Genomic DNA, 13,153 nt, shown 5'->3' with positions numbered 1-13,153 from the left:
GTTTACCTGTGCTGCAAATGTAACTGTATCCACCTGGCTGGGCGGGTGTCATGGGGAGAACAGGTGTTGACGTGCTCTCTCTTCTCTGTGACACCTTGTCTGCCATCCTGTGCTCCTGCAGATCTTCAGCCAGGCTGACACAACCCTCAAGCGCTGGATCCTGGAATTTGCGGCAGGACGGAAAAAGGCTGAAGTTCGAAACGGCATCATTAGAAATGACAGTTTGTGGGATAAACTTTTCTTTAATAAAATACAGGTAGGTGATTCAAGAAGTGAGTCTGAAGTCAAGGAACTCTTGGTTCTTCTAGCAATGACTGGTTTTCTGACAAGGGAGTTTCAGACAGTAGGAAAAATTTCTTCATGGATAGGGTTGTCAAGCATTGGAACAGGCTGCCGAGGGTAGTGATGGAGTTACCATCCCTGAAAGTGTTAAAAAAGAGTGGATGTGGCACTTGAGGTTACGTTTTAGTTGTGAATATGATGCTGATGCTGGGTTGATGGTGGGACTTGATGATCATCATAGAGGTCTTTTCCAGCCTTAATAATTCTATTCTATGATTCCGTAAAGTCAGTGTAGCCCACTTGCCTGAGGATGAACTGTGGGTAATCACTATTAATGAGTGAATAACAGAGTGGAAAATGGAATAGGAAAAGGGAACTGAGCACAGTTTCTTGCTCTGTGAAGTTTTGCCAAATTAATTTTTATTTTTTTGCAACACCATGCATAATGTCAAAATTTCAATTCTCTCAGGGATAACTTTCCAGAAGGAAATGGAGAAACAGAAGGCAGGCTAAGATAACATTTGCCACATCCTTCTTCAGCAGCACCAAGAAAACACTAATTTATGGAATAGTGCCAAAAATTTTTTGCAGCTCTCAGAAACTGTGCCCCTGCAGGGGAGGAAAGGTATCTAGGGATGAAATTTCGAAAGGTAATCATTAAAAGAGGAGTTACTGATCAAAGAGATGTTGCTCCAAAGTTTCTGCAAAATCTCAACAAATAGGATTCGATTTAGGGTTGGGTTTCAGTTGGGCATAGTCAACTCCTAGGAAAAGAATAAGGTTGTAAAGAAAAATGCACACATGAATCATGGTTTAACCATGAGGAAAGAAATCAGAATGCCCTTCTGTTTGCCACACATGTCAGTAAAAAAAGATATTAAATTGGCTTTAAACCATTTTCTTTTGGGCTCTGTACTACTCCAGAAGGCTCTAATTACTTCATTATTTTACTTGGATGACTTATCTGGCGACATGCCACTTTATTTTTAACTAAAGAAACTGACTGTACTTGGGGTCTATGGATTAGTTGTCCTCAGTGTACAAAGATAGTAGAGTTCACCCAGCCAGGAGCAAGCCAGGCTGCATATTGATTAGAGGAGTGGCAAGACAGGCAGATTCAGTCAGCAGTTGTTTTCTTTCGTGCTGGGTTTTATTTTTTTACTTTTAGAATAAAGAAAAGGAAATGAAGGGGGAGTAGAAAGAAGTAAAATGGGACACAGGAATTTATGTAATACCCTCCAGAAATATTTGAAGGTCATTTGCCTTTAAAAAGGGACAACATTATTTTAGAGGGCTTGGGAAGCAATTCATTAAAACCAATGAGGTGTAAATAAGCAAAGAAGAATGGATGGGGGAAGAGTCTGTTTTTCCCAGCAGTTCCCAGAGCCAGGTCTGTAGCCTGCCCAGGCACAGCAGTCGCAGGAGCCCAAGCTGAGCTGCTTGTCCTGCCAGGGATGTGGGCACTCCTGTCTCTGTTCACTGAATGGGGTTTTATCCCTCAGGAAAGTTTCAGAGCTAGTTCATATTTTTATACATGGCCACCTCACATGTGGCCACAGAATGGTTGGGTTTGAAGAGCCTTGAAGATCATTTAAGTCTGACACCTTGCCATGGGCAGGAAATCCTGCACATCTGTTGTAGAGAGAGCATTTTGTGCAAGCTCATGGTTTTGCCATCTGCAATAGCTTCTGATGCTTTTTTTTGTTTCCTCCTGTTACCAAACAGGCAAGTCTTGGGGGGTGTGTCCGCATGATAGTGACAGGTGCTGCCCCTGCATCTCCAACTGTCCTGGGCTTCCTCCGCGCGGCCCTTGGATGCCAGGTGGGTTTGTGTGGCTGTTCAGGGATGTTCATCCACTGCTACCAAGAATACACACGGTATTTAAGAAAGGAGATGGGTTAGACCCTCAGGACAGCTGTACCAGGATGGATCCAACAGCAGGGCTTGAGGCAGCCATGGAGTCCTGGTACACCCAGAGCTCAGTGGGGTGGGAACAGCCCTGGGATGGTAGTAGCAGGCAAGAGATGTTTTCATTCTGGGCATCTCCCAGAAAAACCCCATAGACTCATCCTACCCACCTCTCAGCACCAAACTGAGAAAGTGCAATTAAATGTGTTTGTGCAAGTGCTGGGAACTTAATTACATGAGTTTTATACTACATATAAATGGAGAGAGCTAATCTTCAAGTATCAGCCTAACCCACTTGAGATGTCCACTGCATTATTTCTCTGTGATAAGAAGCCCAGGGCAACCGAAAGGTCTCCTTTGAGGGCCTAAAATTAGTCAGGGAAAAAAAAGGGTGGATTTTCAAAATGTCCCATAAAAATACCCTTTTTTTCCCACTAATAAGTTCTTCTCATAGTGTAGCATATGTCCTGACTCAAAGGCTAAGTGCTCAACTCATCTTCTCTCTATTTTCAACATTATAGAGCCATGGTCTTTCCTAGTTATGTAAATGGAATTTTGTACACAGTAGAAGCCAGGGACAGTGTCCTCATGGCAAATGGGAATCCACACATTGCAGCTGCAGGTTCAGCTCACAGGACTGTGCAAGAGAGAGCAATGCTTGGGATGTCGGTTTGTAATAGCAAAATCTTTTATGATATTTTAAAGATACCTGTCTCTTTGTCAGGTTTATGAAGGCTATGGCCAAACAGAATGCACAGCTGGATGCACCTTTACAACTCCAGGTGACTGGACATCAGGTAATTATTTTCTTCCAGCAATTGAAGAAATGAAAGAAATGCACGTTCCTTTAGGAAATTATGGACTGTAACATCAGGGCCAGGTTGGATGGGGCTTGCAGAAACTTGATCTAGTGGAAAGTCTTCCTGCCCATGGCAGGGGGTTGGAATTTTAAGGTCCCTTCCAATCCAAACCACTCTAGGCTATTTCAGAATAAGTTTTATATCCAAAGAGGAGGTGTCAGTATTTAGTTTTAATAGTGCAAAACCTTAATTAAGGAAATTAGTTCTGCACACAGACACAGCTCCTGCAAGAACATCCAGTGTATCTACAACTATGCAAGTAACTAATGATAAAATTCTAATTATTGTTTATGGAAGAGATGACAAGTGACTTGATAACTTTGATTTCCAGGTCATGTAGGAGCTCCTTTGCCCTGTAACTTAATCAGATTGAAGGATGTGGAAGAACTGAATTATTTTGCTTCCAAAGGAGAAGGAGAGGTAGCAAATCACATTTTTATATAAAATTCTCACTAGTTAACACTGTATGAAGTAGTTTATAGAATTATTTTACCTTTGTAGGATGCATGGTTGCTGATGTGTTACATAGTGCAATCAGGAAAGGAAAATGGCAGTTTAACAATAAAGCAGCAAAGAATTAATGAAAAAGGAACTGTGGCACTACTTCCAGACTGATTCCTTGAACTGCTAAGACTCAATGAATTAGTTCAGCAAAGAAGAGCTGAATTGGTTGTGATTTCTACATTGCTGTGATTTCTATACTACACAAAAATTAATCTTACTGAAATAACTTTTTTATTTTTAACTGCAAATGGAATGCAAATCATCTTCAAACAAATCAGTTTTGCAAACCCTACTTCATATTTCCATTAGCTTGAAAAAACTCCATAGATAGTTTAATAACCCAATCTATTTTAGTTTCATGGAGCACAGTCATTAAAGTATTTCAAATTTTTTGAGTTACTACTTAATTTGTATTTTAAGCAGAATAAGAAAATAATTCATCATCACCCCTGGGTGTTTTTCAGATCTGTGTGAAAGGACCCAATGTGTTTAAAGGTTACTTGAAAGATGAAGAGAGGACAGCTGAAGCGCTGGACCAGGAGGGCTGGCTTCACACAGGAGACATTGGAAAATGGCTACCTGTGCGTACTGGACGCACACAGAGTTCTTACGGCAGTTGTATAATCCCATGTAAATTTTCATGGACTGAATTTAGGTTTCCAAGCAGGTCTGTCTTTACAAAGGATTAAGTTTATATTTGGCAAAATAAGCTTGATATGTCAGTGAAGCATTTGAAAGCACAAAAGGCAATTGAACACACTGTTAAGGACAGACTGCTTGCTGAGTTTCTGTAGTTAAATAACTTCTCTGGGAATTCTCATTTCTTTCTCCTAACAGAATGGAACCCTTAAAATCATTGATCGGAAAAAGCATATATTTAAACTTGCTCAGGGAGAATATATTGCACCAGAGAAGATAGAGAATATCTACATTCGCAGTGACCCTGTTGCTCAGATCTATGTCCATGGAGACAGCCTGCAGGTAGAAACCAAGCTTTCAGAAAATCTTGCTTTACTCTTAGTAGTTAGAAGACAGAGCTGGGCATGAATGAAGGGAAAATGTGAGTGGATCACGCCACATTGTCTCCCTCCTGCTTTGGAGCTGGCTGACAGCCAGGCAGGAACTGAGCTGCTGGTGTGACCTTGAGCAGCTTAGAGAATGCTGTGGCCAAAGATCAAGTCTTTAATAAGTTGATTTTGGTGTCACTCTTTGGGTCTCCAATGCTGTCCTTTGCCACCATGCCTGTGGTAAGCCAGGCAAAGGCAAAGCCATTGCTGCCCCCCACACTGCCTGCCCATTCTCACCAACCTTATTCTGTTAATTTTCACATTTATACGCACACCTACAGCTTTTGAAACCATGGCAATTCATCCTCTGCATTCAAGCATGAGCCTTCACTTGTCATCAGAGTTTGCCTGGGACTTGCAGGGCCATGTGAGTTGTTAATGTCCAAGAAGAGCACAAACCCAACTGAGAGTACTAAAACTACTGGTAAATGTACAGTCACAGACAACCTTTTATCTGACAAAAAGGCACAGACATCTGAATGTACTTCATGACGATATGTCAGCAAATTGTTTACATAAGTAAACAAGAAGTGGTAAACATGCTGAAATTCAGCTGACTTGTGTATTCACTTCAATGTAGAGCCTGGAATGTAGTTCAGCTTTCCCCTGCAACTCTCCCTCTCCTTTACCTACAGGCCTTCCTGGTGGGAATTGTGGTGCCGGATTCTGAAGTTATGCCAGGCTGGGCAAAGAAAAGAGGATTTGAAGGAACATATGCAGAACTCTGTAAAAATAAGGTTTGTATCTGCAGTACAGACTTTTTTTTTTTTTTTTTTTTTTGTTAGCATTATGTGTACACAATACTGTGTCTAGGAATGACAATTTCAGTGACAAGCATTATTTCCTCACTGAACATTCAACATAGTTGACCTAGATCCGGTGATATGTGTTGACTGGTGGTACCGACCTCTGCCAGCTGTGGTGTGGGAGGGCCAAGAGGCCGTCTTGCAGAGAACAACAGTACAGCAGGAGGAGAGGTTGTGTTTCCTAAGATTTCTTAAATAAGACAAGTAAATAAGACTCATTGCTGGTCTTCTCTGTGGTGACCAGCAACAGGATCAGAGGGATGGGCCTGAAGGTGTGTCGGAGGAGGTAGGTTTAGGTTGGATATTAGGAAAAGGTTTTCCCCAGAGAGGGTGGCTGGGTGCTGGAACAGGCTCCCAAGGGGACTGGTCATACCATCAAGTCTGACAGAGCTCAAGGAGCATTTGGACAACACTCTCAGGCACATGATATTACTCTTGGGGCTGTTCTATGCAGGGCTGGATTCCATGATCCTTGTGGGTCCTCTCCAGCTCAGGACATTCTATGATTCCTTAAAAAGGACCCCAGTCTTAAAACACATACTAATACTGAGGAACTGCATTGGATCACATCAGTGAATACTGATGTCACTGAACCATCCCACTGGTGTCTGTGGGCAATGATTCTGCATTGAAGTCTGGCAGATGGCTGAATGACTAAATTCAACAGTTATGTCACACAGCTGGTTTGATAATAGAACCTTAACTTTCATACCAAGGAGACACTTAACATCACCACACTTAAGCGTAATGTTTATACACTACACTAGAATTTTGCTAATTATATATAAATTGTTAGGCACTTGAACTTTACTCAGAAACACTTTTTTTAGTGAACAGTGAGCATTAATTGCATGTAAGGTTGATTACGGTAGCTCATGGGGAATTTCTGTGTTTTAACGCAGGAACTGCAGCAAGCAATAATGGAAGACATGGTACGGTTAGGGAAGGAGAGTGGGCTTCACTCCTTTGAGCAGGTAAAATGAAACATCATTCAGTGTGGTCAGACAGGCAGTTTGTCTGTATAGAAGAGGGATTTGTCAGCATTTATGATTTTACTACAGATCTTTGTTGCAGCTGTACATGATGTTTTTGGAAAGAGTTTTATTGCTGGCAAGTATTTATTCTTTGGGAAAAATGTATTTGCTGTGATTCTGCTTCCCACCAATGTTTGAAATTTGAATTAAATTTAGTGAAAGTTTTGGGTGCAGAGGTCAAAATCTAAACTGGGGACATGGATAATCTCCAGACTGACGACCAGAAGTCAAGATAAACATCTATAGGAGGTCTTGACTTTACTGCCACTGAAAGCTCTGTTAGAAATTAGGTCACTAATTACTACTCTTATACTTGACCTCGAAATGTTGCTGTTTTCTTTATTTTCAGTCTGGGCACTAGTTCTTCCCTGCTTGTGTAAATATTTCTGCCACAGAACTACGAACACTTCAGAAGGGGAGATCTGAAATCAACCATGGATTACATAGCATTAAAAACATAGAAAAATTATCCACCCCATTTTAAAATGTCAAATGCTTATTTCTGTTTAAAAAATGAACATCTTAATCATTACGTATAATTAGCAAGGGCCTTTTTGCTTTTGTTTAGACTGTTTCTGGCTGATAATTCTAATGAGTAATTCACCATACTGGGGTGGAAGAGAAGCATCATTAAACATAGCCCTGTTATTTTTAATTTCTCAGTTACCTATGCAAATGAAATGATAGCAAAAAGACCTTTATTTAAAAATAATTCAGTAGAAAGCATCGTTATTAATGCACATAATTGTCTGTGCTAATAAGTGTTTGCCTCTGCCATGGCCCTTCACAGTATGAAATATCCTCAAGTAATCGATTCCACCAGCAGTTTTCAATTAATAAAGTATGAAGTAGTGAGGAAAGCCTTGTCATCTTTCTAAAAATTGGAATAAGCTAATAATAGAATAGAATAAAAAATAATTAGCCACAGATACTGTGGCTAATGTTCGTGTGGGAGGAGATCACCTGTTTATGGGGATACATTTTATCATCCCCGTTCTTGTCTGCAGTTTCGATCTCTATCTTGGGAAACACAAGTGTAGCTTCTATAACCATCAGCTTCCAGGATCTGAAAGCTAGTGCAGCAAACAGGGGAGCATTATTAGCGTGAACACTGATTTATGAAGGATTACATGGGGGCAGGACCTGGACCACGATGCTTGCAGGGAAAGATAAATCACATAAGATAAATCACATATATAAGGAATAGAAAATGGATTTGCAGCCTGTATGGCAGCAAAAGCAGCAGATGGCTGGGGAATTTTATCTTAAACTGGTGTGCTCTGACGCATCATACAGCAATTTTCTGTTTTCTCCCACAGCAGCACAGGCAGGAAAAGCTCACTCCCATCTGTGCTGCCAGGCTCCCCACTATGCTCAGAACCACTGCCTCAAACAAGGGCAGCCTTGTGAAATGCCATTTGCAGAGACTAAAAGATTTGTATCACTTTAATTAGTTAAAGATGATCATCATGTACATGCTTTGTGCCTGCAAAGCTTCACGATAATTTTGCAAGACTGAATCAGCGCTGTTTACTTTTGCAGTGGGGTTAAGCTGAGGTTTCTTAGCACAACTCCCTGCCCTTGGCCTCTCCCCCACTGCCTTTCAGCTGTGTGACACTGCAATGATGGTATCACACACTGTCCTTTGTGCACTGCCTTGCTGTGCTCTGGCCTCACTTTCATACGGAAGTGCTCATTCTCTTGGAGAGCTCCCTTCTGTGGGCAGAGGATGGAAATCCTGGGGACTCAGCGGAAGAGTGCCCTGGACTTGAGGCACCACCGAAGGGAAGCACAGTAAAAAAGTTAATGCTTATTAAATGCGATGCCTGTAACCTTTGCTATAAATATATTCCTCTTTTATTTTAGGTCAAGGCCATTTATATTCACTCTGACATGTTCTCAGTGCAAAACGGTTTGTTGACACCAACATTAAAGGCTAAGAGACCGGAACTCAGAGATTACTTCAAAAAACAAATAGAAGAGCTATATTCAAGCATCTCCATCTGAAATCACTGGAAGAATCTTCTGAGTAATGGACTTTATAGCAATATTAGAATAATACTCAAAAAGTATAGAGCCAGAATGACACTGCTGAAATGGATAAGCACCTGAATCTTGCATTTGAGCCTTTCATTTTTCTAGGATTTCATCATTAACCATATTTTCCCTTTTTTTACCATGAGGTGTGATACAATTTCTTTTTTACTCTAGGTACACAGTAAGGCACTACTAAAAGTTATGCTCAATTGCCACAAAATACACAGAAATTTCAATCTATGACCAAGTAAATTATGGAAGCATATCTTATAAATAACCACAAACATTTCTAATTAAAATAGGGAAAGTTTCAGGTATGTCTGTTGATATTTGATTGTATATAACCTAATATATTAAAAACTAAAATAATAAACAATTCAATATTGTTGTCTACCTCAAATAATCAGTGATTGATGGTGAAAGTAAAAGTCTATTTTCTCTGATTTGGAATTTCAAGCTGGATATTAGTTTATATAGTAATTGATAGTTTTTATATTTTTCAGGACATAAATGACATTGATTTGATTTAATCATTGATGACTTAACAACCAGAACAGAAGTAGGAAGGAATTTCCCACTATTTGTAGTTAACAGGCCTATTAGTATATTACATCTAATGGGTTAATGTTACCTTGAAATTAAAAGAACAGGGGAGGAAGCAATAGCACAGAATTCCCTCTATTTCCTTTCATCCAAACACAGTTTATCCGTGGTATGCAGGTTCTGCATTAGGGCTCCTTCAGTCCAGTGCACTCACGAACATCTGAACAGCTCAAACTGAGAAGGTTGCAAAAGCATCACTGGCTCTGTGGTGGCTTTAGGTGGGAGTTCACGATAATCCATATGCTCCCAATCCCTAATTTATTACTTCACATGTTGCTAATACTGCGTAGTCTAGCTGGACTAACTCCTGTTCAGAATCAGCGCTAAAGAAATGGAGCACAAGGAATAAGCTGTGATTCTGGATGGGGCTTAGCAAAATGAAAGGGTTTGAGAAAAGGCCAGCCTGAGGTGCAGCAGTGGAGGGCATCCTTTGTCTGGCTATGGAAGAGGAAGGAATACTGCCCCAAAAGACTCATGGGGATGGGCTAAAGGCTACGTTAACCATTGCTGTGCAAGATGTCACTGTATAGCAGAACAATGGGCATGGTGGTAGAAAGGCCTGTTATGGGAATGTCTTTATTGTCAGAAATCATTGACATCACTTCCAATGGCCTCTCTGGAATAACCAGCAACTTGTCTGGATAAAACAGATTTCTGTGGTCATCAGAAAGGGGATAAGTCTCACAAGGATTAGGAAGATACTCTAGAGCTCTCTCTTGGTACAAAGCACGGTACAAGGCAAAGAGAAAACTGTCACATCAAGTTGCTTGAATACTTGGACTGTTGATGGCTTCTTTCTGCTAAACAAGATCCTAAATATCTGTGTATTTTACTAGCTGATGTTTGCTGCACCAGTGCATACTAGCATGGAGCCGTGCCTGTTGCTAGGACAGTGGAAGCACACTTATTTTCTTTCTTATGTTGGAAATCCATTGTAGACTTTTGAAGCTAAAAGTTTAAAATTTTAATCTAAACAGTATCTTATTTTCTCTCTGAAGTTCTGTTGCATGCTTCCAAATGAAATAATTTGAATTAATGAGTTAGTGGAATATGAAGACTGATTTATTGCAGTGATTTCAGAATAAAATGATACATAGGAAACCGTATCAGTAACATAATGACTCAAAGAATGTGGCAGTTTGATTTATCAAATGTGTGTTTGTTTGAATCTCTTTATGCACCCAATTCCTCATTTGATTTCAGTGCAATGACTCATATCAGTCCAAAGTAAGTAAAGAAATATCTGAGATTTGATGGGGTCATCATTTTTCACCAATGTGTGCAGCAATAGCATCCCTGGGGAATTCGCGTGTGCCATGTCAACGGAGGATAGGGATTTTTGCAAAAAATCTGTCTCTTCTAGATAAGTCATAAAGGATTTTTATCTCAGTGGACTTTAGTTCATATCCTCTTTGTATCAGCCAAAAGACAGTCATTAGATACACAACCTTCAAAGCAACGGAGAATTAAATTCAGTACAATTTCCTGTCTGTTTTAATGCAACAGTTTTAAAATAAAAATCCCCAACCCCCAGTCATCTAAGTAAGTAGAGAAAAGCTATTTTTCACTGATATTTTTTGCCATTTGAATTTAATTTACTTTTCTCCTAAGATGATTTCAGGTTTTTTTGAGACAACTAAACTCTGTATAAGTATAAAAGATCCCAATATGAGTTTATTTACAGCTTAGATGGCTGTTATTTTTACATATATGATGCTGAATAATATATCTATATTCTTCTTTTGGTATTTGATGCAAAATGTCAGATGCACTAGAGCCAAATATATGAACACCAAAAGAATAAGAAAGAAGAGATGCAGACTTGGCCACACTTGGATGATGCAAAATCTAAGTTGGTTTTTTGTCACACCAAAAGTGTGAATGCCTTCAGAACTTGTGAAAAATTATATAAATAAACTAAAAGCTCTCTTTTATACTTGTTTAATCAGATTTTCCTCTGTGGGTCACTCGCCATAATAATAACAATGTTGTAAGAGATTAACACCTGAAAAAGAGACATAGATAAAGCATGAGCTAGGCTCAATCCTGCTTCTCTTCAAATTCCAGGAGTATTTATTTTGTATTGAGTTTTCTTAAACTGAAACACTTCTTGTGACCACCAAGGAAAAATCCCCAGGACTGTCCAATAACCAGTTGTTTGGTTTTTGGTTTCGTGGGGGTTCTTTTTTTTTTTTGGATGTTGTTTGTTTGTTTGTTTTAAACCTTAAGAGAGCTAATTACAAAATTGGTTTCTATTATTCATCTTAAAGAGTGGCAACTGTTTTTGCAGTCAGTTTTACAGTTGCAGTACTGCATTCTTGGACATGTTAAACATGGGAGGCTTTTCCTGGGCCTGGTGCTATGCCTGTGGAATCACTGGAAGACTGTCTTACTGTCTTATACATAAAAAACCACAATAAAATAAATTTTTCAGGAAGAGACTCTTGCTTAGTTATATATTTTGTATGTTCTTGGCTTGATATATTACACAGAGAAAAATCTGTTCTGCCAAAATGCACAAAGTGTGAGCAGAAACGAGACCAGTCTTTAGCCCCATGTGGGCAGGAAATGCATGGAATAATTCTGTCCTGAGAGGCACATTTGCAGGTTAAAGTGCTTGATGCACACAAGGTGAGACAGAAAGAGTGAGTTTTTTATTGATAAAGTACCATTTTGCAATCTGCCCTCACTGTTAGTCAGTATCTATCAGCAGTAGTAAGGTCCAGTTTCATTTTTGCCATGAGTATAAAATTCTCATGTGTAACAAAATAATCTAACCTTAACTTCTGGAATGAAAAAATTAACTTAGATTTTTTTAGTTTTACATGTGTTAAAAGCACAAACTGCTGATCTATATGTAAATAAATGCTGCAAGATGAATGTAAAATGGGAAAGAATATACTATTTTTGCATGGAAATTGGTTACTTAAAGACCTCTTGATGCCTTAGAAAAAAATTGAAAAAGCATTTTATTTAGAAGCAATTCTATTGGCATACTTTTTGTATCTTTAGTTCACTTTGGTTTTCTCTAGGGGAGAAAAATTCAGAATTAAATCATTGTTTCTTCTTGGAATTGATGTTCTTCAGTATTTTGCACATTTTGTGGTTTCTGTACCACCTTTTTGCCTGTGAATCAATGACGCTTTTCAGAGAAGAAATCTGGATGCCTGTAGCTCAGAAGTTTTAGATCCCTTGAATTCTTCCAAAGAAAAATGCTTTTTAGAAAACATTTTTTAGACAAAGTTTTAGATCCCTTGAATTCTTCCAAAGAAAAATGTTTTCTGAGGCATCTGGAGTTCCTTTAAGCCCTTCATTTCAGCATTTTGTTATGTATTTTAACAAAGTAAAAGCAACAACAAATGAGGCATTTGGTAAGTGTTGCCTATTGTATTTTCAACTGAAAGTGAAGGGAGGTAAAATTTAACACATTAATTTGTGTAAAAAAAAATCCTAACTGTTATTAAATTTTTTTCAGTTTTGGTATATTAGCATGTATATCAAAGAGTCATCTATGGAAACTTTTGTAAAGAACTAAATTCTCAGCTTTCTCAAAACTGCTCATAAGATTTTCTTGTGTATTGACATAAAATTAAAGCTCATTTATAAAATCCATTGTTCCTCCTCCTCCTCCTCCTCCTCCTCCTCCTCCTCCTCCTCCTCCTCCTCCTCCTCCTCCTCCTCCTTTTGTCCTCACCATCGGTATGAAATAATTCGGAATGTCTGCCTAAACCAAACGTATTGTAAAAATAAGAAATTATGTAAAAAAAAAATTACAAAATGTATATCGGGACATGAGATTGATTTTGGCAATCTCCTATGAAAAGAAATTGTTGCAAAGTTCTCTGAAGATGCAGCAGTTTTTCTGTAATGGTTTCACTTTTTAATTTTAGATCAATAATAATATAACCAAATGTATATGCTTGTTTAATATCAATTGATAATTGGGAATGCATAGTATTTTTTCAGACTGTGTCTAAACCAATAAAGTTTCAAAGCATTCAGGCTCTATTCCAGTTTTTGTGCGCACTTGTATCTCCCTTCACTTGGAAATT

General features: G+C 38.9%; 1 protein-coding gene across 13 annotated transcripts in view; it reads left to right on the top strand.

Moving 5' to 3' along the window:
- Window positions 1–13,109, top strand: part of ACSL6 (acyl-CoA synthetase long chain family member 6) — a 59,833-nt gene extending 46,724 nt beyond the window's left edge. For 12 of the 13 annotated variants that reach the window (XM_088173755.1, XM_088173747.1, XM_088173757.1 and 9 more), the window contains 9 exons: window positions 122–256; window positions 2,008–2,103; window positions 2,915–2,987; window positions 3,382–3,470; window positions 4,019–4,135; window positions 4,392–4,535; window positions 5,257–5,358; window positions 6,330–6,401; window positions 8,328–13,109. In XM_088173755.1, the coding sequence (XP_088029881.1) occupies window positions 122–256; window positions 2,008–2,103; window positions 2,915–2,987; window positions 3,382–3,470; window positions 4,019–4,135; window positions 4,392–4,535; window positions 5,257–5,358; window positions 6,330–6,401; window positions 8,328–8,468 (969 nt within the window). In that variant the 3' untranslated portion in view covers window positions 8,469–13,109. Of the gene's footprint in view, window positions 1–121; window positions 257–2,007; window positions 2,104–2,914; window positions 2,988–3,381; window positions 3,471–4,018; window positions 4,185–4,391; window positions 4,536–5,256; window positions 5,359–6,329; window positions 6,402–8,327 lie in introns of those variants that run through there. The other variant, XM_088173760.1, reaches the window with a different exon arrangement.
- The last annotated feature ends 44 nt before the right edge of the window (window positions 13,110–13,153 follow it).

Source organism: Sturnus vulgaris, chromosome 15 (genome assembly GCF_052056855.1).
Source record: "Sturnus vulgaris isolate bStuVul1 chromosome 15, bStuVul1.hap1, whole genome shotgun sequence".
NCBI classification, from domain to species: domain Eukaryota; kingdom Metazoa; phylum Chordata; class Aves; order Passeriformes; family Sturnidae; genus Sturnus; species Sturnus vulgaris.
This window is presented reverse-complemented; position numbering and strand designations above follow the sequence as displayed.